General features: G+C 41.4%; 1 protein-coding gene across 3 annotated transcripts; it reads right to left on the bottom strand.

The window, feature by feature from the left end:
• Nucleotides 1-1,288: 1,288 nt before the first annotated feature.
• GALNT15 (polypeptide N-acetylgalactosaminyltransferase 15) lies at nt 1,289-26,871 on the bottom strand. Of its 3 annotated transcripts, none has more exons than XM_052695608.1 (11): nt 26,705-26,871; nt 25,237-25,779; nt 19,886-20,052; nt 18,999-19,203; nt 12,098-12,265; nt 11,402-11,519; nt 10,326-10,520; nt 6,761-6,937; nt 5,638-5,739; nt 4,678-4,818; nt 1,289-3,724 (listed from the first exon to the last, which is right to left on the bottom strand). In XM_052695608.1, the coding sequence occupies exons 1-11, from the start codon at nt 26,725-26,727 to the stop codon at nt 3,578-3,580; spliced, it is 1,986 nt and encodes a 661-aa protein (XP_052551568.1). In that variant the 5' UTR covers nt 26,728-26,871; the 3' UTR covers nt 1,289-3,577. The 3 variants fall into 3 exon arrangements, with proteins under 3 accessions (XP_052551568.1, XP_052551570.1, XP_052551569.1); XM_052695610.1 differs by having other exon boundaries at nt 6,761-6,892; nt 26,705-26,868; XM_052695609.1 differs by lacking the exon at nt 26,705-26,871 and adding an exon at nt 25,985-26,479.

Genomic DNA, 26,871 nt, shown 5'->3' with positions numbered 1-26,871 from the left:
CAAACTGCTGGAGATAAAAAGAGATACAAGGTGCAAAAAAGGAACCTGAAAGCTCTCACTCACTTCGCTGTCCAGATGTCATGAAAAGAAATCTGGGCTGCTGCTTGATTGCCTCAGCATAGCCCTGTTCCATCCTGGAGAAATCTGTAGTCACAAAGGACCTGGAGGCACTTGCACATGGACTGAGAGGTGCCCTGATCAGTTCTGTACTAATGGATTTGGTGTGGAGGCTGCTCTGTTCATCCCCTTGTTCAAACTTGAGGTTAATGTGTGTATTAAAATGCTGCGGTTCCATTTCTCCATGCTAGTGGTGACACCTCAGCTACCAGGATGAACCCCAGGCTCCTGCTGGTACTGACTGCATCACTGGGTCTACATTTTAAAGTAAGTGAAGTAATACTTCAGACCTTTATATTCTATTTCCAATTAGCTGGAAGAGGCGTAAACCTGGCTGCTTAGTAAGCATCACCAGACAGGTGACCTGTTCTTTAATCTGACCTTTTAACTCATCTTCATGGGTGGGTTTGGCTCAAAGCATTCATTATTCCTGGGCTGCCAAATTCAAAGAAAAGATGGGGTTAGAATACAAGGCGTTTGTTCCTGTTGTGCTGGAATTCCTTTGCTCTTGCCTGAGGCTCTGCTGCAGAGGTCTTGGGAGTTAACGCTTCTATGCCATTTTGCCTGAAACATTTTGTTATTACATTTCGCTCCTGTCAGTGGGAATTAGAGGAACCTGAAATGTTGTCCCTGTCTAAATAAAGAGCTAAAAGTAATTCTGTGTTTTGTGATGCTCAAAGCATCTCTTTCTGTCTGTGTGGTATGAAAAATGTGCCGTAGTGAAGAAAATAAACTGGCACCCAGAACAGAGACCTTTTATTGAACTCTCTGTGAAACCTACTTGAGGAGAAGGATCTAGTTCATAGATGTGACAAAAGAGGCAAAGTAAATGGCCACCATGGGAAAATGGTGTTGGTACAACCAACCAACCAATCTAAAAAGCATACAGGAAAGAAACCAGGCAAAACAGGAGATAGGTGTTTTCTCTTTGTTTTGTTGGTTTGTGAGTGTGTGGGTGTGTGTCATAACAGGTTATGTTTATATTAGAGGGAAGTGTTCTGTGTTATATGGCCCACAAGCCCTCTCCCTTTGCTGTCCCCATACGGAGACCTCTTGGACCATGCAGTAGCTCCTTTCTGTCATGTGCTCTGAAGTGCATTCTCCTTGGAAATCAAACATACATGTACCATGTTACTGAACACAGAAAGTACAGTAGTAATTATTCATTAAATCATTTGGCACAATATGTTTTAATTTTACTGTTGGAAGAGATATGATGTAACATTTTTCTATTGTACACATATCTACAGCAAACGTTATTTTCTAGGCTTTTATAATTCTGTTAAAAAGTAGTATTAGATGAGGATCTCCACAGCTTTTAAATTTTATGCCAAACTTTTCCTCTCTAAACAATAGTATTTTCATTCTCATGATGATAAATTCCACTTGTGATCAGTTATATTTGTACAAACACTTTTGAAACACGAAGCAAAATGCTGAAGGAATGACATTCCCAGTGTAGAGTCCAAAATAGAATAAATAATACATAATTAAAAAATCTGTCATAATTAAAAAAAAAAAAAAAAAAGGAATCACATTTCACTGAAACAGCATTTCGCTCAACTTTTCTGTGATTTTAGAGAGTGTCTTTTCTCACCACAGATCTGGCAGTGATCATATATCGCTTGTTCTGTTACCATCCTTTCAGTTAAAAACTGAAGCATCTTCAGGAGTGTCACGGGGAACTTTAAATGACATAGCAGCAAATGGCATTGGGTTCTGGTGCTAGCAAAGAAAGCATGAGTGGTAATTAGAGTGGTTGGAGTGGCGCCTGAACATGATGTGGCAACTGCAGCATTCAAACCAAGGAGGGACCTCAGAGGGGAATTTTTTGGACAGCGTAACACAGGATGCTGCTCATGTCTTCTGTTGTAGTCAATTCTGTACGCTTGAAACAAATGTATTACAGTTAACCAAGAGCTGGGGACTGGAATACTCTAAGCTGAGTATTGTTCCTTCCTTTGAAGCTCACACAATATGCTGCACATTTTATAAGAAAGCGATTTTCTTTCCATCTCTTGAAAAAAAATCAACATCAGGTTTCATTAACAATGTCCTTTCCCCGTAATAAATATGTGTATAGATGATTGCTTTATGCAATAAATCAGGTGTGGAGCCGACATGAGAAAACTCCCAGATTTTCATTCTTCTGTCCTACAAGGCTCTTGGAAATTGTTATCATTGCTTGTTTTAACTCCAAAATTGCAAATGCCCTGACAAAATATGGATAGAAGTTTGCTTTGCTAGTGCATACTGAGACCATTCTCATTACCTGAAATGAACTCTCAGCCACCTCTGTGAGGGACGAGGGGTCAGTGGGGATGCAGGCCCTACAGAAGAAGCTTCTTTAGAAAACTGCACATCTTGTTACCTTTTGCAGATCAGCTGGGAGACCCATGACAGCAACAATCTAAAAGATCTTCATGGCTAAAAGTCACAGTGTAGAACTTATTTAGTACAGTGGGCAGCAAGTGAGTAGAAGTATATCAGTATATTCTTTCTAGATAGCCAGTGTTGAAACCTGTCATTTCTTTTCTTTTGCTTTTTCCAACCAGCACTTTTGTCACTGCAGTAATAATGAGCTCATCCCAAAGCTTTGTAAGAACAAATGAATGTCACCTATACTTTCAGTTTCACAATAAGCAGGGGAGCTGCCAGTCTACTCTCTAATCTGCTTCAGTTTTCTTCTATATTCCACAAAAGTTTTTCTAAAAGTTGTTCTTAGTTTTCATGAAAACTGAAACAAAAAAGTTGTTAATAATTCAGTCTCATTATCCCATCCAGTTAGACTCTGGAAGAAGGATATGAGGAAGAGTGTGCCAAACTCTGCGGACTGTTGGTATTCCAAAGCAATTAAAGCAGTTAGTGCCTAATTAAGTACTAATTTATGAATTGTGCTGTCTTACGGGTGATAGAAATCTGGCTCAGGCTGGAAAACAAGATTTTAGCTATTACACATGAAAGCATCTACTACTTTAATACATATAAAACTTACTTTGTTTCGTATGAGTCAAGTGCACTGTACAACTGGATTAAATTCCCCTCCTGTTTGGCTGATGTCCTCTTACAGTTTCAAGTGTTTCCCTAACATTCATTTTCCTGTATCCTCAGATGTCACAGAACAGGCTGGAAGACAAGCTGTCTGGCAGCCAGTTTCACACATTTCCTTCAAATGGTAAACTGAACTGTTTTCTGCAGTAGCAGAGTTGAGAACCTATTGATGCTCACAGTATCTTTATTCCTTTTATACAGAATAATGGAAATTTTAGCTAGAGCTGAAAAGCCAGGAACCAGCAGCAACTGTTTGAGCCAGGCTTTTGAGGGAGGGCCTTCCTAGCTTCCTTGTATACTACAGCAAACACAAACATCTTCCTTTTCCTTGTAGTAAACGCTCATATCTTGAACCAAAGGAGAAATAATGCTAGATTTTGGAGACTTGATCTTCCCACAGACCTGGCAGTTATCTCTGATGTAGCCCTTGGGAATGTTCAAATTGCCACAGCTGATTTGTGTTCTTGTTACATACGGACAAAAACAAGTCCTTCTCATCTTCACTCTTCACTGCTTCTATGCATTTGCCAGAAAGGACATGGACAATTATTCCGTTCTAAAATATGAGAGGAGAAGGGGAAGAAAGAACAAATGAAAAAATAAGAGATTTCCAGTAAAAACTAGGCAACGTTTCTGATTTTTTAATGTATAATAGGTAATCGGTAATGACATTGTTCAAAAATATGTTAGTATTGCTCTAAACATGATCACTAGGTTTAGCTTTGAGTCCAAGGCATTGTGAGAACACAGCTTCTTTGGAAGCTAACAGGATTCACAAATGCAGAACTCTCTAAATCTCTTTCCCACCACTGTTTTGTTTTTTTTCTATGGGTAAATATCATCAGCATCAACTTCAGTATTAGAGACCACAAAATTTGAAAAGGACCAGTCCTTCTCTTAGGAATCAAAACAAATTACAGCAGGTATTACACCTGAGGATTGCAGCATCCCTACAGCTACACTGACTTCTGTTTTCTCAGGCTGTCCTCAAGCATGACATTTTTCAATCTTGTGAGGAGTTCTTATTCTGATGGATGAGGTCTAAGTAATACTGAGCTGTTTTTATAAGAGTTTTGTCCTCCGACAACACAGGAGGATTTTTGACATTTCCCTGCTTCCACTGGGCTCTTATTTGGAATAACTTGGGATTCACAGTGCCTTCCCCTATCTAAAAGAAGTGGGCAAAGATTTATCCTGCTCTTATGTTCACAACCTAGCTTCTGATTGTATTCCTATAAAGCCAATAAGTTAAATAGTTAAAATAAGGGTATGTGAATGTAGGTAGGATTTCGGTAATTTGTGTTTTCAAACCAGATTTATTTAGCACAGGCAGTGTAAACTGAGTAACAGCCTCCTAAATTTCCTGGATGAAAATAGTACAGCAGTGAAAATTGCCCTTCAGCTCTATCATCCCTCCCTGCACACGAATCATGTCAGTTACCCCATGTTACACAGTTACAGTTACACAGTTGCCATGTGCAGTATCCCCTTGCGGCAGTCAGTACCGACCTCCTGGACGTCCCAGTGCTGCTCACTGTGATCTGTTTCCTTTGTGCAGTTTTGAGGGATAACCTTCCCGTGTCTGACATCAAGGCAAAACAGTGGAACAGACCCAAGACGGATTTCCTTCATGCTGTTATATTCAAAGTGCTGGAAAAAAAGGAGGGTTTATTTGAACAGTGATGGAAAGGCAACCCAGTTCATTTTAAATGTTCACTCCAACATTCATTTTCCCACTCCTGTTAGATGCCACCCAAACATGAATGAAGGAGAATCAACGAGGCAATCTCCCCCAGAATAATTTTGGCATAGCTGCTTGCCTGAGGCTATTTTTCTGAGGAAAGACTTTGTGGACTGTGATTACATACAAAGTAAACCCATTCTACAAGAAATCTTTCTACCTTAATAAATTTGAACAGAAGGGTTTTTCTGAAGTGTCTGTACACATTACAGTTAAAAATGTGCCTGCAGCTCACCCTGAGCTCACTATGAGCAGTGAAACTTCATTGGGACTTGGAGTAAATATCTGCAGTCAGGCTGTACTGGTTTGGCTTCTCTCAGTGCAAGGACTTGCTAATCTAATGCCACCTGGACAGTCTAAACAGATTTCCCTCCTGTTTTTTAGGCAGTGTTTTGGTCACTAGAATATGGGAAAACCCACCTCTGTTCCAAAATTGATGCACACCTTTTATGCCTAGGCATTCTTTTGTCCAGGTTCCACAAAATAACTACTACAACTCCATGAAACAATGTGTGCTGGAACAAAGTGTGGGGATCTGGTCTCAGGCATGGAATACTGCCATTTCTGAAATGATGCTCAGCTACAGAAAGGTGTGGATCAGTGCCTTAGCACACACCTAATTTTGAACACATTATTTTCAAGCACGTCAACCCAAATGTTTACATGAATATCTTCTGAACAGTTCCCTAAGTCCAATGCAGTACTTCTTTATGTAAAATCTACAGTACCTGGGTGAGGCTGTTACTGCAAGGAGAGAGTTTGATAGAGCCATCTGCCAAAGCCCTTCCAGGTCTGTAATCTGCACAGAAGCCAGCACCAGTATTGTAAAGCTGTAAATAAAGATTTTTACTGAAATAAAGCACAGATATCAAGAAAATATCCTTCAGCTAGCTTTTTTTAATGATTACATTCCCTTATCATATATGATTTTGCATGTAATTCAGGCAGCATTTTTTTTCTTTAGGGCTATATCTTACATGTTAATCTTGCAAAGTGATCTGATAACAAGGGAGAGTCTCACCAAAGGTTACCTAATAAGCTTTAAGTTAGAGATACCCACTTCTGGTTTTAACTATTATGATGCTTAAAAGAAGTCTGTCAAAACTACTTTTTTACTAATGGAAAATTGCCCTTTGACCTGCCATGGTATTTGGCAAAAATACAGATATTCCAGAGGGAAAAAACATTTCCTGTGATCCACAGTTAGTTATGCTTTTCTCAAGCAAGCCTTGATGATAAGGAACAGACAAAACAGTAGAAGGATGTAGTAAAATTTGTCTACAGATATCAGTGTGTGATTTAATAAGTAGACCTGTTGCCTTGTCGAGGGGAAATCCTGTCCATAGAGGTTCCTGGAATAAATCCATATTTTAATAATTTTTAAAAGATTAGCATCACATCCTGTACACAATCTGCAAAGGAACTGCTATCGCTATCACCTCTGTCTATGGGGGAAATGCAGGACTGGGGAAATGCTTCTTTTCCTTCATACACGTGGATCAGCATAGAGGAATCCCAGATACTGTTGCAGTTACCATCTGAATGGAGCAACACAGTTCTTTTCTGTTTTTTAATGATACCTAAAGAATCTAAGTTTAGGATCCTCTGATCTGTGACACCAAACTATAAAGGGTGAGCTCATCTCTTGGCTGGTGTTCAAGGTTCATGTGAGAATTTGGACTGGCTGTTCTCTTCAGTCCTTTTGCTTCTTCTTCCATTCTTCTGCAAGCTTTTCAAAGTGGGAGTAGCCTCTCACCACACAGATACTGAGTACCAAGTACTAACTAGTACATCCAAGTGACACTCGGGTCTTCAATGGAAAAATCCTTTTTCCTGTACATTTTCTCTTACCTTGCCAGATAATCTTGGTGTGTCTTCAGGCTGGGAGAGCTCAGGGTACACATTTGTTATAAACCACTGGAAACTTCTACAGCCCAGTCTCTTCTGTAGCTGAAGACGCTCACTGCAGTCCGGTTTCTCTGCCTTCATGGAGAAAGCACAGGGCAAAAAAGGATATTGCTCTGTTTGCTAGAAATGAAAATGACTGTGTAGCAGTTATTTCTGCCACTTCTTCTATCCTACATGATACATATCTCTCAAGATTAGGCAAAAGTGGAAAACCAGCTGTACTCTTTCTCCAGCTTTGTGTTTCAGAAGTAGCACATGCTGTGAAAACAAGTATTTCTTTTAAAATTGTTGTTATCCTGCAAGATACATCAGACTTCATCATCTTTTTAATTAGAAATCTCTGGGCCAAGTTTGATACTTTTTGCACTGAAATCAGGGATATTAAGATTGCATTCAGTACAGAATTTACCCCAAAATTAAAAAAAAAAAAAGTGTGAGTCCTCTGTTATCAGAGAATTTAAGGGTAGAATTTGGTGTAACACGAAACGAATCAAATAATTGTCTGGCGATTGCTAAATTGAGTTGATAAATGTGTTTTGTGACTGTAAAGGCATAAAAACTTTCCAGATGTATGTATTTTCTTAAGTTGCATACACGCAATCCTAGTAGTAACTTTGTTCTGAAAAAAGACAGCTACTGTCAACCCTTGCTGCAGCTACGGGCATCGTCACTGCGAGGGACTGAGGGTCTGAGTATCTGAGGGTATTTAGACCTGAAGATGACAAACAGGATTCCAAAAACCTCCTAAGCAGGTCAGTGTCTAAACTGTAGATATGAAAGCACACAAAACACTTTTCTAAATCTCTCGGCACCATTCAGGTCAATAAGTCCTGCCACCTTTAAGAGTCTTTCTCCTCTTTCTTGCCAGCAGTAGATTTCCCCTTTCACATTTTTACATTTGGGAAATGTAATTTGAGATTGCAGGACAGCAGTGGGATTCCTATGTCAGAAATTAGAATTGTTAACGTAAGAAAAGAATTACTTGTAATCCTTAGCTCAGCCATTTCTCAGCAGCCTTAAGAAAGTAAAAATACTTTTGCCCACACGCTTGAAAATCAGCAACAAACAAAAGGCCTTGGAGATGAAGAGAGAAGCATCAGTTTTTACAGGTGTGTATCAATCATGCCAGCCCATGTAAGCTGCACCAGCAAATCTCAACAGTTGCAATATGCTAAGGAGAACCTCATCATTTAATGTCGGCCCTACATTCAATAAGCAAAACAACAAAGTTCAGCAATTCAGCACCTCACAAACCTGCCACCAAGAGGTTTCCTTGTAACAGGAACTAGAGGAATATAGAGGGAAATAGAGGAATAAAATGCTTCCTCTAAAAAGAGGTGTTTCTCCAGAGGCTGCTTTAGCTGAAGAAAGTGGTGACAGATAATCTCATTTTGTTATGCTAGTTACAGTGTGCATTTGATGCTGAATAAGTGGTATAAATAATCTAGAGAGACTCATTAGCCCTGTGAACCAATCTGAAAGGAAACTGTACTTGTAAATAAATGAAACACACACAGAAAAAAAAGAGAAAAAGAGACAGTGGCTGAAACCATGGAGAGCTGCAGAGAGCCTTATTCATCTGTATTAATGCTCACACCACAGGCAACCTGTGCAAGATGTAATTTTGACCATAAAATGGGAAGACTTATAAAGCTGTCTAAATAGGGCTCATTTTTTATTTCCAGTGTTGGGCAGTTCTGTTTTCAAGGCTCGCAGTGGCCCATAGTTGGCTCCGCTCAGCCTTGCATCAGCTGTGCATCAGTCCCTCAGAGCTCTCTGCAGCCCTGGCAGCAGAGTAGCAGTAATGTCACTGCTTGCTTGTGTCTTAACCAGCATCTTGCTGAACTGACAGACTGATGGTATTGACTATGAAGGAAAGGAATGGAGAAAAAGGCCTTTTATGTTCTGGTATTCTGAACATCGAGATCATTGGTCATTTGAAGGAGCATCTTACTTAGGAGTGCTAAAAGTACCCTGGCTAGAATAAACTCTCAGGCAAAAGGTTATGGTGTTCATAGGTAGTAAATGAAATAATTGGTGGCTGTAGTCTTTAGCTCAGAAAATTGCTTCTGAGTTGGCAAGAATGGCTTTCAGGAAATAATTGAATGATAAACATCATCTTAAAAGACCTGGCTTACCATCCTCCTTTCTGTTACATGGCTTTAAGCCTTGTGGGTCAGATGATGAAACTCTGGACAGTGGAGTTAAAAACTGCTGCACAGACACAGAGGGAGAAGCCTTTTTGAAAAGTGAAAACAGAATTAAAAATTGAATGTGTGTCTCGGGCTCAAGCATGAGCACAGGAGCCAGGCTGGAGGGCTAGAGCCACTGATGGAGCCTAAGGAAGTCACACTAGTTGGCAGGAGAAGAGTCCCACTGGCACGTGGCTTTTTTCCTCTCCCCACTGTGATGCGGCCACTGCTGGATCTGCAGCAAAGACATGAAGGGCTGCAGTGCAGAGTGAAACTGAATGGGAAACTTCCTGGGATACATTGCATGGCACTGACCCGTGCTGTGCCCAGGTGTTTTCGGGGAATCTTCTCCTGAAAAGCATGGCATTGCTCAATGAACTTGAGACACTTTTTAAAAATTATTATTCCGCACTGCTCACAAGTTTGTCCATTGCCTTGTAGACGAGGATACCAGTACCAGAAAAGGTTTGGGAGCCATTTTCCATTCCGGAAAACTGCTGCAACATTAACAGCTTTACTGCCATAGCTCCTAATACAGCATCCAGCAGTTTGTGATACAAGGCACATGCAGTCCCCTGATTGACCATGATCTGCAGTGGATCACACAGTGGCTTAAAAGCAAGCATGGCCTTTCTGTCGTTGTTAGGTGGTATGTAGTTGGTATGTGGTTCAAGTGTGGCTGCATGCCAGGCTACCGGGAACCCAAATCTCTGGAGGCTGCACTGCTGGCTCTGTGATGCTTCTAATGATAAAGTAACTTGAAAAAATACTAATGGTGAGATCTAACTTCCTCAGTTACAGACAATTGCTTCTGTCAGCTTGGGAAGAAATCAACTTTTCTCAGTCACTAGAGCACTCAGATGTATTATCTTAGAGTAGGACCACAGTTTGCCACATGCCAGTGAATACTACTTGAATCACATACTAGATGCCTTCAGCAATGAAGAATGAATCCTTCAAAAAGGTCTTTCAAGCACACCGTGCAGCTAGGCTACACTTCCGATGTCTGTTATCAAATATGCTGTCACTGGCGGAAAACCAAACCACAGCTTGCTGGGCAGCCTGAAGAAGGAGTCATTTGGAGACGGAATTATACTCTTAAGATATTTGACAACTTCAGCAAAAAAACTCAGGCTTCTCTTTTCCCTGATCTAAAGGCTCTTCCACCAGCAGGTTTTATAAAAATGAAAAACTCTACCTGGTGCCAAGCCTGAATGTTTGACTGTACACAGACACCCACACTACCATCCCACTGCCGTCACCTACCGCAACACACAGTCCTTCCCTCAGAAACAGACCACTGCAGATGTCTTTACCTTGCTGATTAGGAAAGCCACTGTGTCATTCTTGTAGAAGTTCTCTTTGAAAGAACCCAGCCAAGTCTCTGCTATTCGGATTTTGTTCCTCACAATGGCCTCTTCATAGGAGAAAGCATGGGGAATATGATTTCGATAGACGTGCCCAACACGGGAGCATGGAATGATTTCTACAGAGCCACCACAGAGCCAGGTCTGAAAAACAGGTGAAGGTGCAAAAAGAGATTATCTTCTATGTAGCTAGTAAAGCACAGGTGGCTTTACAGACCAGTAATAGTGAGAATGCAAAGCCAGAGTCACTCATTGAATTAAAGCTTACTCTGGGCAGTGGCTGAATGTTAATTGTCAAAATTTCTAAAGCATCTGAATAGAAGAAGCTCCTTTACTATAGATTCCCTCAGGACATCCTAGTCTGTGTATTCCTGGAAACAGAAAGAACATGATGTGCTTCTTCATACACTGCTCCCCACAGACATGGAGACACAGAGAAGATACTGTGCAAGACAGACCTTTGATTTGATGCTGTGTAACCATTTATATGCTTTTATGTTTTCCTGTACACAGACAGTGCAGTGTAGTGAAGAGACTTGCGGGCATGCCTTCTTTTGCCTTGGACCTTAAAGACTCTATGCTTTGTGTCTGCAATTTTTTGTTGCTTTTTAATATCAATTATATCTCTTCATATTCAGCAAAAGCTAATGCACATAAAGTTACATAAACAATTTGATATTTAAAGTAGATGACAAAGAAATAAAAGCAATTTTTCATTTGGTGCATGCCAAAATAGAAGAGTCAGCTCTCAGAAGGTAGCTAAACCAGTGACCCTGACCTCGGGCAAACAGTGATAGTGAAACTTCCTTCTCCTGACATAATGCTCCTAACTCACAGCATCTGCATATTCTTGTACAGTCCTGACAGATCACAGAGCATGAGGTAGAATTCTGAAAGTATAGTGATATTTGCCATACGTCAAGGAGTCACTTCATTGCTTTTATAAATCACTTCTTGCCTTTTCATTCAGATCCCTTCAAAACCCAGTAGTTACCAGCACTTGATGTTTTAATTAAGGTTCTTACCCTTATAGACAGCTCTAGATTTTCCGCTCCCCACATGGTCATGTCAGAATCATAAGCTCCAATGTTTTGGAAGTAATGTCGATCCATGGCAACTACTGCACCAGCTACTGCAGGACTCCTGTATAGATAGTAGTTTGGAAGTGAACAACTGTTTTGGACAGAGAATTATAGGAAGGATGAAAACCCCACCATTTCTGTGGAGGAGATAATATCAAAAATTATCAAATATTAGTCCTTATAATCTCATATTATTATCAAAGAACAACTGGAATTGAATTCTAGGATTTACCTAGGGAAGAGAGCCAAGCTCTGAACTGTTGAATCAGGCTCAGAACAGTAAGAAGTGTAAAGTGTAAATACATTCAAAACTACAGATAGACATAATGATAAAGACTTTCAACTCTACATAGTCTATCATTTGCTTTCCCGACAAACCTCAATACCTTGTCTGGTCAAGTTGTAGAGAAGTTGCTTCTAGTTGAGTGTAAGATATTTGTCATGTTAAAAGCAGAACTGCAATCTACTTAGAATGAATGTTAAACCCCAAACAATCTTAATCTAAGCCAAAAAGCCATCCCCTTCAAAAAACATCAACCAAGCAAATGCAAGTAACCATGTCTCTCTTTTATTAGCTGGAAGAGTGCCCAAATTGTTCTGTTGAGGTGAGTGGAGGCATATTGGCTTATGAACTGTTACCTGATAGGGCTGGTGGGAGACTGTCGTACCTTCTCTTCATGCTCTGGCACTGGTTCCCAGTGAAAATCTAGTTTCCAATCAAAAACACCTCGATGCAGGCTCACAGAGTGATAGTACTGAAAAGTCTTCCAGTCTATGACATCTATGACAGGGGAGACGACACTGTTTCTGAAAAAGACAATATAATTTCTTTTTAAAGCTGAATAATGATTTCACTACTGTGTTAGTGAACAGTGGACCTCCTTGATGACCCTGTAAAGCACCAAGCACTCCTCTGGATGTTGAGTGCCCTCATTTTCCCTCCTGATAGAGCTCAGATGCTCCATGCATGGTAATACTGAGCCTGAAGTAATGATTCTGAAGATCAATGATTTATGGATAACCTATACATTGCACTATCATTCTAAAACTATTCATGATTTTGCTATGTGTTCACCATCGGAATTCTTATAAAGCCAGTTTCACAGAGGTTTCCACATTTGAAGTTATGGATGCAGAATTTATACTGAAAGATGATTTTGGTCTCATACGCTTTACCATCCTTTCATTTTTCTCTAAATGTTCCACACACTTCATGAGTTTGTCACTTCAGGCCAACAAAATATGCGGTTTCACTTATTTTGTTCTGCTTGGTTTTTTTTGAATTAACTTCTATCACTGGTTTTGTGAAACATTTTCTTTTTGTGTAGTCTTCTACTACATCCTCAGTGTGCTTTCACTGTCTCTGTGAAAATTGACTTTTAAGAGGCACTGTGCTGTGAGCAGCAATCCTTCAATTGATTTCTACCTCAGGTTAAATTTGGGTTAGTTAGAGATGAGGTATTAGACATGTCCCCTGAGTAGACTTGTTGTGACTTTTCACAGTGTGCATTATCCTGGAATGTACTGGCAATTTGGAAAAGCCATCAGTATGCCTTGTTTCCAGGTCAGTGATGTATCACATTTGGAAATTTTCAGAGTACAAATACAGTGGTGGTAGGGACTGCAGGAAAAAAATATAGTGTAGAACAACAGTATCCATTTCTGCTCCTTTACACAGAAAGTATCGCTCCTGGTCTTAGTGTAAGGGCTTGCCTAGAAGGTATTCTATAGGAAATGTAATTAACATTTAGAATCATAGAATCGTAGAATGGCCTGTGTTGAAAAGAACCACAATGATCATTGACTTTCAACCCCCCTGCCATGTGCAGGGTCACCAACCAACAGCCCAGGCTGCCCAAAGCCACATCCAGCCTGGCCTTGAATGCCTCCAGGGATGGGGCATCCACTGCTTCCTAGGGCAACCTGTTACAGTGTGTCACCACCCTCTGTGTGATAAACTTCCTCCTAATATCTGACCTAAACATCCTCTGTCTCAGTTTAAAACCATTCCCCTCGTCCTACCACTATCCACCCTTGTAAACGATTTTCTAGGGATTAAGATATAAAAAAAGCATACTGTAGTCAAAGGAGGAAAGTCACCTCAGACATCTTCAGTGCAGTGAGCCATTCTTTTCATTTCTTTCCAATGGCAGAGACCAGAAAGCTGAGGAAGATGGCAGCTCTTGGTGATGGTCATGTAGTCCTAACAATCTGCCCTGCCTTTACAATCTCTGTTGTAATGTTTTTTTCTGTGAGGACTGGGGAAGCTCAATGTTCTCTTTTATCACAGTTGCCATTTACTGTAGATAATTTTAGAACCCCACAGAGAAAAAGAGATTACTGATCTTCAGTGAATTGTGTGAAAATGTATTATGCAGACAATAGCATCAAAATGATTCAGTTATTTCATTGTTTCCTAATAAGAGCAAACTGCCCTATGATGAGCTAAAGGCAGAAGGCTTTAGAACAGAGAAGTATCATATCTCTCCATTCAGGTATAAAACCAGCCTTTGTAATATATTATAATAGGTGCTCTTGGAAACAGGCACTGTGTTTATAAATAAAACAATTCTATGGTCACCTTTAGGCAACATTTGTAGGCAGTGATTTGCTGCCTTTCTTCTGCAGGATTCAAATAAATGATGCTAAAAATAATAAAGCTGATATCCTCCCTCGATTCTCTTGATGAAAGTATGGTGGTACAGTTTTGTAGCCAGGACAGGAGCAACATCCTCAAACTCAAGCTGACAGGAGTTAGCTTTATAATGGAAAACGGTATTTAACCTTTACTCACTAACAGTACAAGAAGGAAACTGACTTCTTCTAAAAGTTACTGAAAGGTAGTGCTCTGGTGGACTTACACAAGCAGGTGGTTTTTAATTTGACATGCTGGGAAAAATCCAGCTAGCAGATTAAATGGGTATTATAAGACTAAACTTCAAAAAATGAAAAATCACTGTAATTTCTACATCCTGCTGTATTCTCCACTGTAGACATCACTGACAACTGTCAGGGTAGCAGAGCACCTGGAGGTGGATACTTCCCACCTGTTCAGTGCTACCTGCTGAAATGCATGCTATCGCTGCTTGTGTCTCCATTCTCATCTAGAAAGGAACTGATGATTCTGGGTTCTTTTATTTCAAAGTTTCAGGGTCAGAAGGGGAAGACCAGGGGGGCATGCCTGGGTGGAAGCCAGGGGAGGCAGAGTAGGCTGAACCATTCAAAAAACCCCGGTCAGGAAGGTTAGACCATATGTGTATATGCAGCATAGCTCAGATGCAAACAGCGTGGATACTCAAAGTTATGCTTAGATATATTCTGGATCAGACAATCCAGACATTTCAAATGAGTTGCCATTTTCATTTCCAACCAATTTAAACCTGTTCTTCTTTGTGGATCTGCCTTAAATTTGTTACCGCTATAAAACTCCAGTGCAGTTGCTCGTATAAATAGCCACTGCAGTACTAGTTCCTGCTGAAATCACCTTTGTTTTTTAATGCATTTTACTTTGCTTGTCATTGAGCATGACAATTCCATGTTATTTAAGAAAAATACCTGCCCTGATGTCATGGTTCTGATGGTTATGAGAACAGGCAATAACTCAAACTAAATACAAATTATGATACAGAAAATTACAATTTTTGAGTCAGCTGAGAAAAAAAAAACTCACTGGATGAGCCATATTCTAACCTGGCTAAATTAAAAAATGAAACAGAACAAAATGAAATCAAATATCCTTTACCACAAATTACACATGTAAATTGATTACTGTGTTTTAAAGCTATTACTCCAGTAATTTTTTCACCATGCCATGATGAAGCTTTCTCAAGAGAGTGTTTCTAAGTGTAATGCTAAATCCTTACCTAGTATAAACTACTGTAGCTCTGCTGAAACCAATAAAGCCACACCTCCTTAGAACTTAAATATTGAGGGTGTCTTTGTGATCTGAAATAGAGGAATCCAGTAACTTTTGTGAAAACCGGACACTGTTCTGTGTAATCTTAATCAAGCAGTGCTTTACATAACATTTGGTAACAAGGCTTTGTATAGAAAAGCCTTTTCTATATGTTTTCTGCATATTCAGTGATGGTTCGATCTTTGTGTGGATCTAAATGCAAATTTGCAGCAGAAGGTAATTGAAAGCTGGGAGATGTTCTTAGCTATTCTTCTTGTTTTTAACTGAATAACTGGCAGACAGTCAGCAGCTTTTCGGTGCTTTGAAGCGAAAAACATACTGGCAAACTCCAGCTAATTTCACTCTGTGGAATTCAAGGAAAGGAAAAAAACAGGAAACTCAAATATAACCAGCAGCAAGGCAAGAACCATTTGACTGTGGTGGTACTGATTTGCGAATATTTCAAATGCTTGGAACACACAGGATCTGCAAAAGGTCACAATTCCATCAAAAGAGCAACCCGAGCAACAACTATTTCCTAGTTTGGGATTTCTCAACAGAATACAATTGTGAATGAAATATCTTCTCATGACCCTTGCAGTCAGCATGGACAGTGTGTTCTTTTCTATTTTTAGAGTAACACGTGAAGAGGAAGAGTTAATTAACATTTTTGTTTTGAAGTTGTAGACATGATATTTTGAAAGTGCTTTTTAGTGATTTATCTTTTCTTAATTTTTGTTAGGAAAGGAAAGATTTTAATCTGATTGAATCATACCTAAATCCTCCTTTCTTCTACTTTTGGCAAAACTGATTGCTTTTGGCTTTAGATGCAAGTTTCTTTACCTCATCTTCTTTAAAATAGGTCGCCTGCTGATACTGATCAGCACTGTGAAAGATTGTAAGGAGATAGCACATCTTCAGATAACACGCCATGTAAGTGAAATTAGTGTTATTGACGAATAGAAGCTATAAAAAGATCAGGCCTAAAGCGAATTGATGGTTGGACTAAATGATCTTAGAGGTCTTTACCAGCCTCGGTGATTCTACGATTCTATGAATTCCCAGGGACCAGGCTGCTGTACGTGATGTTGGTTTTCAAAACCAAGAAAAATAGCATGGAAATGCATGCTGAAATTCATGATGGGGTTGTGTGTCCTCTGGCTGGACAAATTCAAACTTCTCTGAGCCGGTGAGATGGTTGAAAACAGATGACTTATGTGTTTGATAGCTTGAGAAGCTGAGAGATGGTCCACAGAAAAAACAGAGGGCTGGATGAAAAAAGATGAAGGAACTGTTCATTGCAAAATATTTTCCATCTCCCTAGTGTAGTGCCATAAAACCAGCTCCACTCAGTAATTTTTTGAGCAATACAACTCTATCTATTTCTGTATCTACAAACAGAGGCTCTGCTTGAGTCCAAGGCTAATGAAGTATCTCTCCATTGCTGTGTTCATTTCTTATTCTGTTTAACATAATTTCATTAAAAATTAGTGACCTAGAATCAGGAGCCAAGTAGAGACACTTCGAATTTTAGAAACCAGAAAGGCTTCTTTTGATATTGCAGGCTTCAGTTTCCTAGCAGTATTTGAGCTGTGCTGTAGTCAGTGCATCAGCACAGAGGCAAATAGCTATTGCAGTGAGGAGCAGGGGAAAGGTCCTGAGGACAAGCCAACCCTCTGCAAGCCATCGCCCTCTGACAATGTTATGGCACTTATGCTTTTTCTAGAGGTGGAATTCCTTTTTGAGAATGTAATCAAGGCTTATTTTGTTTCAATATTGCCAGGAACCACAATTTGAACTTGTATTTTTTTTTTTTTGTACCACCCTTCTGCAAGAAAGGAGCCATGCGCTTTGGCACGATGGTCTCTGTTTTTAGGTTAAAGCAGCAACCTTTTCAAGGCTTCAGGCACAAATGAGCATATGCTCCCCTCTGCCTTTCAGTGCCTCTGGACTAAATACAGTATAGCAGTTGTATCCTGCAGTCTTCTGGAAAAGGCACAACCCAAAAAGATGATTGTAATAATTGCACAGCTGCATTACTATGCACCATGCTACTCACCTGGAATTAGGCTGGAATATAAACAGTTGTCAAGTGAAATGATCTGTGGGGTGTCTCATCTAGTTTTTTAATGCTGTTCAGGTGGCTTTGGTATTCATCCTTGAATAATCAAATGTCAAGGAATGCTTTGCAAATCACTGAACCATTCTCGAGGTGGTGCACTAAGCTGATGCACAGCATCCTAGTCAATTTGTTTGGTATGGTTCAGAGAACTGGTCCCAGCCAAGGTGCCCATAAATGCACATGTACTGACTTTGGAAAGGCTTAATACTTTTGGGGTTAATGAATAAAAACACCACGTTGGGAAATGAAATGCGATCACACAGAGCAGTCAAATATTTGAGAAATCTGTCTGTTCCTGTAAAATTGGGTAACATTTCTCATGTTTGTCTTGTCTGTCACAGGTTAATCAGAACTGGGGATATCTTCCTTTCCGTGAATATGTTCAACTCAGAGTGAGTTCTCTGTTCATGTAAAGATCTCTGCATTGCTAAGGTCATAATAACAGTGGTAGATCTGCTCAGGAGTGTAGAAAATTGGGCTTGATCAGTTTTCAAAGTTAAAATCTCTCTCTCAGCTCCTTTAAACTTCTGCAGAGGACTGATCTTTGGAAAGGCTGCATTTTTCCTTGCCAGCTGAAAATTCACTTGCTTTACGTGATTGAGCGTTTTCCCATCCATGCAAAAGCACGTGGATAGCAGCTTGACTGGTGCAGCCAGAGGAAGAATGAGGGGTATTTCACTAGTTACTCTAAGCTATTTTGTCACTGTGTTTTCCTCATTTGGGCTGTCTTAGGCAATGGATATTATTGAATTTAACAGCTCCTCAACTGCTCAATGAAGCCAATTTGATGAATGATCTCCATGCAAGCATTACAAGCAATTTAGGAAAAATAATGAATTGACTTCCTTAATGTCCTTGAGGAACTCAAGGACTGCAAAAAAGAGCTCTGCTGTAATTAAAGGTTAGGCGCAAGCACCAACCTAGACTTATAACACTCTGAAAATACAAATCTGTATCTTCCTGCGTGAGTTTAGCTACAGCTGTCTAAGCTGTGTGGAAAATCTGTTTTTCTGTGGAACAGAGATGGTACAGTTGACATTGGTTTGTAACCCAGCAGCTCAGGAAGCCAAAGTGGTTAAGGTAATCATCCCTTTTTATCTTCAGCTTCATAACTAAGACATCTAAAAAGTAAAAATAATGGATTGCAATCTTTTTAATTCAGACCACTGGGAAGCCTTGTCATAGCTCTAACGAGGGCTGTATGAAAAATGCCAGTTTAGTGATATCGGGTATGAAGTGAGGTTATCAGCTGCATGCCCTATCCTGGTTCCCACATACCATGGTAATGCATGTGGTGTGAAAGCAGAACATTAAAGCAATGTGACCTGCACAAAGGAAACAACCAAGCAAGGATTAAAATAAATAAATAAATAAACCAAAATCTTTCCACGGGCATCTCTTCCAGCAGGAATTAGCACATTCAGGGAGCTGAGAAGTCATGAAGATATTGGGGTTGGACATGATGATCTTTAAGGCTCCCGTCCAACACAAACCATTCTATGATTCTGTGGTTCTGTATTTACCGGTTGCTGGACAGCCTTGCCAGGAGTGGCTCCAGCCAGCCCTTCTGACACTCGCAGTGTGAATCCATGAAGACGAGCACATCTCCAGTTGCCCGTGCAGCTCCTAGCATCCGACCTCGGATGACTCCAAGCCTCTTGTTGCTCCGGATCAGCTTCACGCCATCCAGCTTCGAGATGTATTCACTCAGGGCTGACTTCAGGGGCCCTGTCATAAACAGAATGGTCATTTTAGCTTTGATTCAAGTTCTTACTAGAAAGCAACAGGTAGCAGGAGATGTTGCTTGCTTGCCAGTAAAATGTTCTGGGAGCGTTTGTTCTACATGGCCGTGCAGGCCAAGTTCCAAATATTCCCACAGCAGTGTAATGTCAAAGAGCAGTAGAGACTAATGGAAACTGAGATTCACTAGGTGTGAAGCTGTTCCTATGAGAAACTTAATATCCCCCTCTCCTGTTTTCACCAAAAGGTAGATGTTCTCATCCTCTCATAAAAGACACAGATCAGCATGAGATACAGGTGTTTGGCTTTCCCAAGGACTTGGGATTACTTTAGCAATGTGGAGTTTTCCACTCCTCACTTCATCCAAAGTCCACGTCTGGAAATTATTATACCAGATCTGGTCCAGTGGGAAGATTTGCATACTGTGATCTTATTTTAAAGCAAGAAAGCTCAGAGTGATTGAAAGTGATGGGGAAGAAAAGAAACATATTTCAAAGTTGAAAGGCTAAGTTGAATTCTAGAGATGGAAGGTTGAAACCTGGCAGCCAGCTCAAGGCTCTCTCCCTGAGGGTCCCATTTGCCTTTCATTCTCTTTATACAGTACTTGGAGGTGGACAGTTTCCTCCTTGCAGCTTTGGAAAGCAGAGATCATACAGAGAAATGGGATTACCTTGCTGGCTCAGGTCATCTACTAGGATGATATCCTTGAGGGAGGTCTTTGGGGCTGTGTTAATAATGCTGTGCACTGTTCTCAGCAGAGTAGACCAGGCTTCATCATGGAAACAGATGATGACACTAGCAGTAGGCAGGCTGGGGTCATATTCTTGCTGTAGGCACCTGTATGGGATCAAATGAGGGAGACACTAGAAACACTGGTACAGCTGGCTGCTTTTCTCAGACCAGAGTTGCAAGCTACACCTAAATTTTCAAGGATGGAAAGCAGTTTAAGATCTCAGCTCAGGAAGCCAAGGAAATATGAAGGTGTCTAAGACTGGAACACGACGTGAAAATTTGAGAATGACATTACAAAAATTACAGTTAAAAATATGAATATGAATGTTTTGCTGTATTCTATTGGTTGGTTCTTTCCCTTCTGTTCTGGCTGCAGCAGAAACAAAGAGCTCAAATACAGAAGACAAAGAAAGAGGAATTGAAAAGACATGTAAAGCAAAGGAGAAAGGGTGATACAACAGATCAAAGCCAGCCTCCGCCCCTTCCATATTTTCTCATGTAACACAAAAAAGAGCAAACTGAAATGCAATACCTTTAAGACTAACAAGAAAAAATAACTCATCAAAGTAACTGCGGACTGCCTGACCCAGATTACAGAGAATGAAGCCATCCTGTACAGCAAAGAAACAGACCCTGACTTAGGTAAACTAATACAGATGCATTTTAAAAAGTTAATGTATATTCCCTACAAAGTCTGCATACTTTGCTTTTTCTGATGAAAATGCATCACTGATCAAAGAGGCTCCCAAATAGGCAGATTATCCCCACGACCATTTCTGCTGTTTCCTTTACAACTCCAAGTACTCCTACAATCTACTGCAAGAAACCTGACTGTGTGGACATGGTGTAACATTTCTGGAGAGGTTACAGAGTGCCAGAGTGGTCCCGTGGCTCCCCAGATTGCCATGGGACCAAGATGTCTTCCATGACATTAAAACAACAATCATCAAAATGGCAGTGAATGGAATGGTTCTTTGACATCTCAAGCATTTAAATATCAAAAACATTTCTGTTCATCGTTATAGAAACTCCATATATAAAAACCCTGTAGATCCTTATCAAACTATTTCATAAACGTAAGTAAAGAAACTAAAAATCTGTATTCACCACAAAAGCTGTTTTTCAATCTGCCCATCTTAGTTCAAAAGGCAAAGGACACACCGTGCAGGCAGCAGGGTATTCATTTTCCAGAAAAAGCTCTCAAATGCCAGTATATCTGTTTTGCTTACATTCAAAAATGCACTTAAAAGCTTTTTAATTCCCGAGTAGCACTCATATAGTTTTCCAATTTGTTTAGCAGCAAGAACTTCTTGAAGGAATGACAGAATTATGTAAAAATGTTTACACCTAACTTGGTATGTCATCTTGGTTCCAAGGCCGCTTAGAGATCCAGCTCTGTATCTGCTGTCAGTTCATGAAAGCCATTTATTTGGTTTTTATCTGCTCCATTGCTCTTTTAGCATTTTCATACTGCCTAGCAAATCACAGATTTTACAGTGGTTATTAAGCAATTAGTTGCTCAGCTAATTCAACTGTAGCAGAAGCTCGTGTCAGGGATATGATTTGAATATTGCTGTTTATTACTGTTTTACTTAATGCTTCAGTTCATGCACTGGACCCTATCGTGTTAGACAATACCTGATACAAACCTGCTTATCATTCATTGGAATCCACAGTCTGAATGATTTAATAGCAAGTAAAAATACATGAATATTATAGTTATGCTTCTGTAATAACAGTGTTTCTCAGAATGGTATGTGGGAGATTTTTGGTATTCTTCACTAGTACGGAGAAAAGGATGCTCTTGTGACTGGATGGTATCTGTATTTTTAGGCAGAATAATCTATTGATAATGAAGGAAAGTGAAGATCTAATGCAGTCCCTTTACTACCAGGCAGCTTCTAACCAGGAATACTCAGTACAGTTATACCCACCTATACTTTCCACCATAACACTGCAAGGCTTCGTTGCTAGTATTGTGATTATAGCGAGAAAATAAGATAAGACTCTTGCGGAATCTTAATTGGAAGAGAATTGAAAATGACTGTACTTGAATATGTGGCTTAGGTGGTGAGTATTTAGTTGCCATGGAGATTGGAAAAGGCTTGCTATGTAGATATCTAGTCTTCAGAAAAATGAGAAAGGGTGCTGGTGTGCAGAATTGCCTTCCCTGTAATTTGGAGCAGTTTCAGGCTGTCTATCATAAATCAACATTTCAAAAAGTCAGGGCTGTGGCACAGTGATTTAATCCAATTTGTGAAAAATAAGGAATTGTCACATGCAGATAGGAACTGGGGAGCAGTTCTGAGGGAGCAAAGGCTCTGCTCTGCCAGCAGCAATTCCCACTCACCTGCAGGAAAACATCTCATTGAGATTCAGTTCCCAGCAGCACTCAAGTGGAACTGTGCTTTTGTAATGAAACTTAAATTTCATTTAGATACTTGTGTGTCTGCATTTGCCTGGATAAATACAGCTTGATGCTCAAGCTCAGGAGAGGAAAACTGACATTTTTCACATAGAATATGATTACTCACAGTAAATTGGAAAAACAAGGCGTCTGATTCATCTATTGGATAATCGATTTATCCATTGGGTGTCCATTGGATAAATCAGTAGCATCAGTTGGAGTGCTGGAACAGATACAGATTTATGCATCTACTTTCTGAGAAGTAGCATAAAACATTCACCTGGAAAGGCATGCAAAGAGATGTAGGGTATGTTAGAAACTGGGGTCTGGGCAGAGAGGTCTGAAGTATTACATTCCAGGTGAAGAATTTGGTCCAGGGCTATCAAAGTAAAGCACAGGCAGCAGGCTCTGCTTTGCTTCCACTGGAGCTCTGTCATTTCTTATAAAAAGAAACTGCAGTTCTGCAGCTCCAATGCAAAACATAACAGGAACAGCAGCTACGTGTATCTTACAGCATTTACCTTACATCTCACACTCTGTTTTAAATGTGAAAAGGAAGTATGTAAATATGAAGTCTGGTCAGCCTTATTTTACAGCAGTTCTTCACAATTGGCAGGCATAGCTTTGAGTCTGAAGAATTTGTCATTTGAAGTGAAATGAGAGGGACTGAGTCCATGCAGGTGACTTACTGAAATTTCTGTAACTGGTTGGTTTCTCTCTAATAAACAACAATAGACATTATTACAAGCAACAGGCTTCAACAGAACAACATAATAGACGTTCAGATTCATTACTGCTTCACTCTCATGTTACATCAGTATAAAATGTGACTGACACAGCTGTGAGCTAGGCCCACAGAGCGAATCATGTTTAAAAAATATCATTTTGGTTGCATGTTGGTCCATAAAGGACAGGGCTGGCTTAGAGATAGACCCCCTCTGCAGGTTTATGATCTGGATTTAGACCTGAACTACTGAGAAGCTTCAGATGTTCAGATCTGTGGTTTCAATCCGGGCTTCTATGAGCTGTGTTGTTGATAGGTCCATACGTTTTCACTAGGCAGACAGGAAAACCCATCCAAGAACTCTGAGACCATGGCCTAAATCCCATGTGAGATTAGTATTAGCTAAAACCACCTCTTGTCGGATGGCCCTTCAGCAGCCAAAACTGTTTTTTGGCTCACGTCACCAGCAGTAAAAGAAAGTCATCATTCCTCCTTTGAATACTACATAGTTCAAAGAACTGCCACTGAAGCATGGCAAAAAATAACTTACATGATACTAGTGTATCATTATTCAATGGAAATACCCACATTAACATTGAATCTAGTCAGCAAATGTAGAAAACACACCATCTTTCGTTTTTCTTCCTTTAAGATTGTTCCCTGAAATTGGAGCCACCAGCTGCCTTTATACATGGGAAATGACCGCTAGAAAAAAATAAACTTAAAATGTTTTCTGGCATATCTTAAAATGTTTTTGGCATATCTTCTACTGTATCCTATGGGAAAGCTGCAGTAGCTTTTGTTACAGGAGGCAAGAAATGAAGATAGCCACCTGCACCCTATTCCTTCTCTAGTGGGCAGGGGAGCAGAGACGGTTCTCTGTTTTAAGCAAGTGAGATGAACTGTTTCTCGTGGGCTGAAGAAATAAATGGCACTCAAGTCTCTAGGCTTCAGCCACATTACAATGGGCTTCAAATGAAACACATTGGGCTTCAAATGCAACGTGTTGAATTTCAAATGCAACAGATAAGATTTCAGATGTAATACGTCTATGGTGTGGCTTCACAGTGCTGTTGTCAAGCGTGGTCATACACACTGGCCTGCAGTTCCCTTTTTCCCAGGAGCTGCCTTTCACAGTCCAAGAATCACAGAATGGCTGAGCTTGGAAACCACCCCTGGGTCCATGTTCCAACCCCTACTCCAGCAGAGACATCCAGAGCAGGGTGCCCAGGCCCACGTCCAGATTGCTTTTGGAGATGTCCAAGGAGGAGACCTACAGCCTCTAGGCAGCCTGTGCCAGTGCTCAGTCAGTTGATGTCCACATGGAGCCTCCTCTGTTCCAGTTTGTGCCCTTTGCCTCATCTTGCCAATGGGCAACACTGAGAAGAGCTCAGTTCTGTTCTCTTTGCACCCCCCCTTCAGGCATTTGTACACACAGAGAAGATCCCCATGAGCCTTTTCTTCCCCAGTCCCAGGTGTCTTGGCCTCCCCTCATAGGAGAGCTGCTTTCATCACCTTATTGGCCCTGTGTTGGACTCTTTCCAGTATGTCCACAACACTCTTGTACTGAGGGGCGCAGATCTGGAGCGACCCCATCAGCGGCCTCAGCAGCGCTGAGCGCAGGGAAAGGACCGCCTCTCCCTCCGGGACGGCCGGAACGCAGCCGCCCCCGGCACCTGCAGCGGCGGCAGTCCCCGCGGCCGCCAGCAGGGGGCGCTGCAGCCCGCATTCCGCCGGGCGGTGCTGCCACCACCGCTGCGCGGGGGTGCGGGGACCGGAACGACGGGGACACGAATAACGGGCACCCAAATAACGGCGAACATCGGCCGCCATGAGGGCTGGGTCGCTATGCCTTCCGCTACAGAGAGGGAAACCCACGGGGATCTCTCCCGGCCCCTGCAGCACCTGCCTGCGGCACGGGGTCCGCGGCCGGGCCGGGGGGCGCGGAGCGGTGCGGAGGGGTGCGGCGGTGCCGGCGCTGCAGAAGGGAGGCAGGGATCGCAGCTAGCCCTGAGGAGATGGGGTTGTGTTTCCAGTGGGAAACCAACGTGAACAAAAGCGTTACCCCATACCGAAGGGGGTGGTTTGATGAGGAAGATGAGGGCGATAGGGAAGGACGGAAGTTTTCTCCCGGGGTGAAATAGGCTGCGTTACTTACAACGGGTGTCGTACCTCAGGCAGCTCCCTGCGCAGAGAGATCCGCTCGCTGAGCGCTTCGTTAAAGCCATGGGTTTCCAAGCCGAGCGGCCGCTCCCCCGTTGCAGCCCCGTTGCCGTCCCCCAGAGGCAGGGACAGGAGCTGGGACTCGGGGTCTCCCTCCTTTGCCTCCGGCCGCCTGCTTTGCTGCTTCACCACTCGATAGCCTTTCCTGGCCTTGCTGTGGTTCCTTCTACCCGTGGGGGACACGACGGCCGCGATCAACTCATCCTCCCGCAGGGAGATGAACGGTGACAGCCCGTCCATGGGATAGTACTGCTGGCTCTCCTCCTGGGTCTCCAGCATCTCCTGGGTCTCGGCAAAGTCCACCTGGTGCCCTTCCCGAGGGTTGAACTCCACAGGCTGGAAAGTCCCGTCCTTGCTCCGGTTGCTGGCTGGTGGATTCAGCATTGTAACCATCAGCAGCAAAAAGCCCAGCATCAGCAACAGCAACAGAAACTGCAGCTTGCGTGATCCATATCTACATTTCTTCCTCAAGAACATACTGTTGGTGACAAAATGATACAGATTGTCATGTTAAACATCACTTGGATCTCACTCAGATTCCAGTCCTCGGGTTGCAGCAATGCGCTGGTTTTCACTATCTGCCAAGAGGATTTCTTGTTCCCCTCACATTTCACTGATGCCGTTTCATGCTTTCCTCTCTATTTACAGACAAAATAGAAAACGCCTATTAATACTGCACTTACTGTGGTAAAATGCAGCATGGATCCAGTGAGACGGAGTAGGTCCGTTGTTATGGAGTCCCGACTCAGTCAGCAAAGCAAATGAAAGGAATAGCTTAAGTTTTGGGTTTTTCCTTTTTAAATTCTAGGTAGAAAGAAATCGCATTTCTAACAGTTTCCCTCCAGAGTATTTCCTGCTTCTTCAAAGTTTCCCACAGCTGTCTGGTTTCATGTGCCTTATCTCCGAGAGCAGATCTGACAGCTTTCCCCCGTCTGAGGCTTCAAGTTCACTGTGATCAACAGATGAGAACTAGTCGATCCCTGCCTTTGCTTCACACATAGCTCCAGCACTCAGTCAGGAAGCACTTTGCCAGACATAATACAAAGCAATGTGTGCGTCTTTCTCCTGGTCCTAATGCCCTCACTGTTCTTATCCTATCAAATCAAAACTTTGCAAAAGCTGTCAGAGGTGAAATATAAGAAGCAAAACGCTGTGTTACAAAGCAAGTCAGGGCACTCCACGAATCACTCTGCTTCTGAATAACCTTATTAAGTTACGAATGCTCAGAGTGAGAAGCAAGAATTTTATAAACTGAATAAAAGATGAAGTGCACATGATTTATTTAGTGTTAGATTTATTCGCATGGTAATGTGCTAGCTGGAGCATATGAGTATATTTCATCTGCAATAAATATTTACAGCTGCTAGGATTTTAACACTGACATAAGGATGCCAAATTATCACCTGGCAGACTGAAGTTTCCTCATCCATAAATTTGGTGTTGCACAGGGAGCAGCACTTCAAGTTTTCAATAGTCCAGGAATAACACGTAGAAAGCTTGGGCTGGAACAGCTCCTGACACTGAAAGAGAACAACTTCTGTGATTAAATGGGGAGCTCAGCCTCTGAAGT

The sequence above is a fragment of the Tympanuchus pallidicinctus genome, unplaced genomic scaffold (genome assembly GCF_026119805.1).
Source record: "Tympanuchus pallidicinctus isolate F22 unplaced genomic scaffold, pur_lepc_1.0 scaffold3, whole genome shotgun sequence".
Taxonomy (NCBI): Eukaryota; Metazoa; Chordata; class Aves; order Galliformes; family Phasianidae; genus Tympanuchus; species Tympanuchus pallidicinctus.
This window is presented reverse-complemented; position numbering and strand designations above follow the sequence as displayed.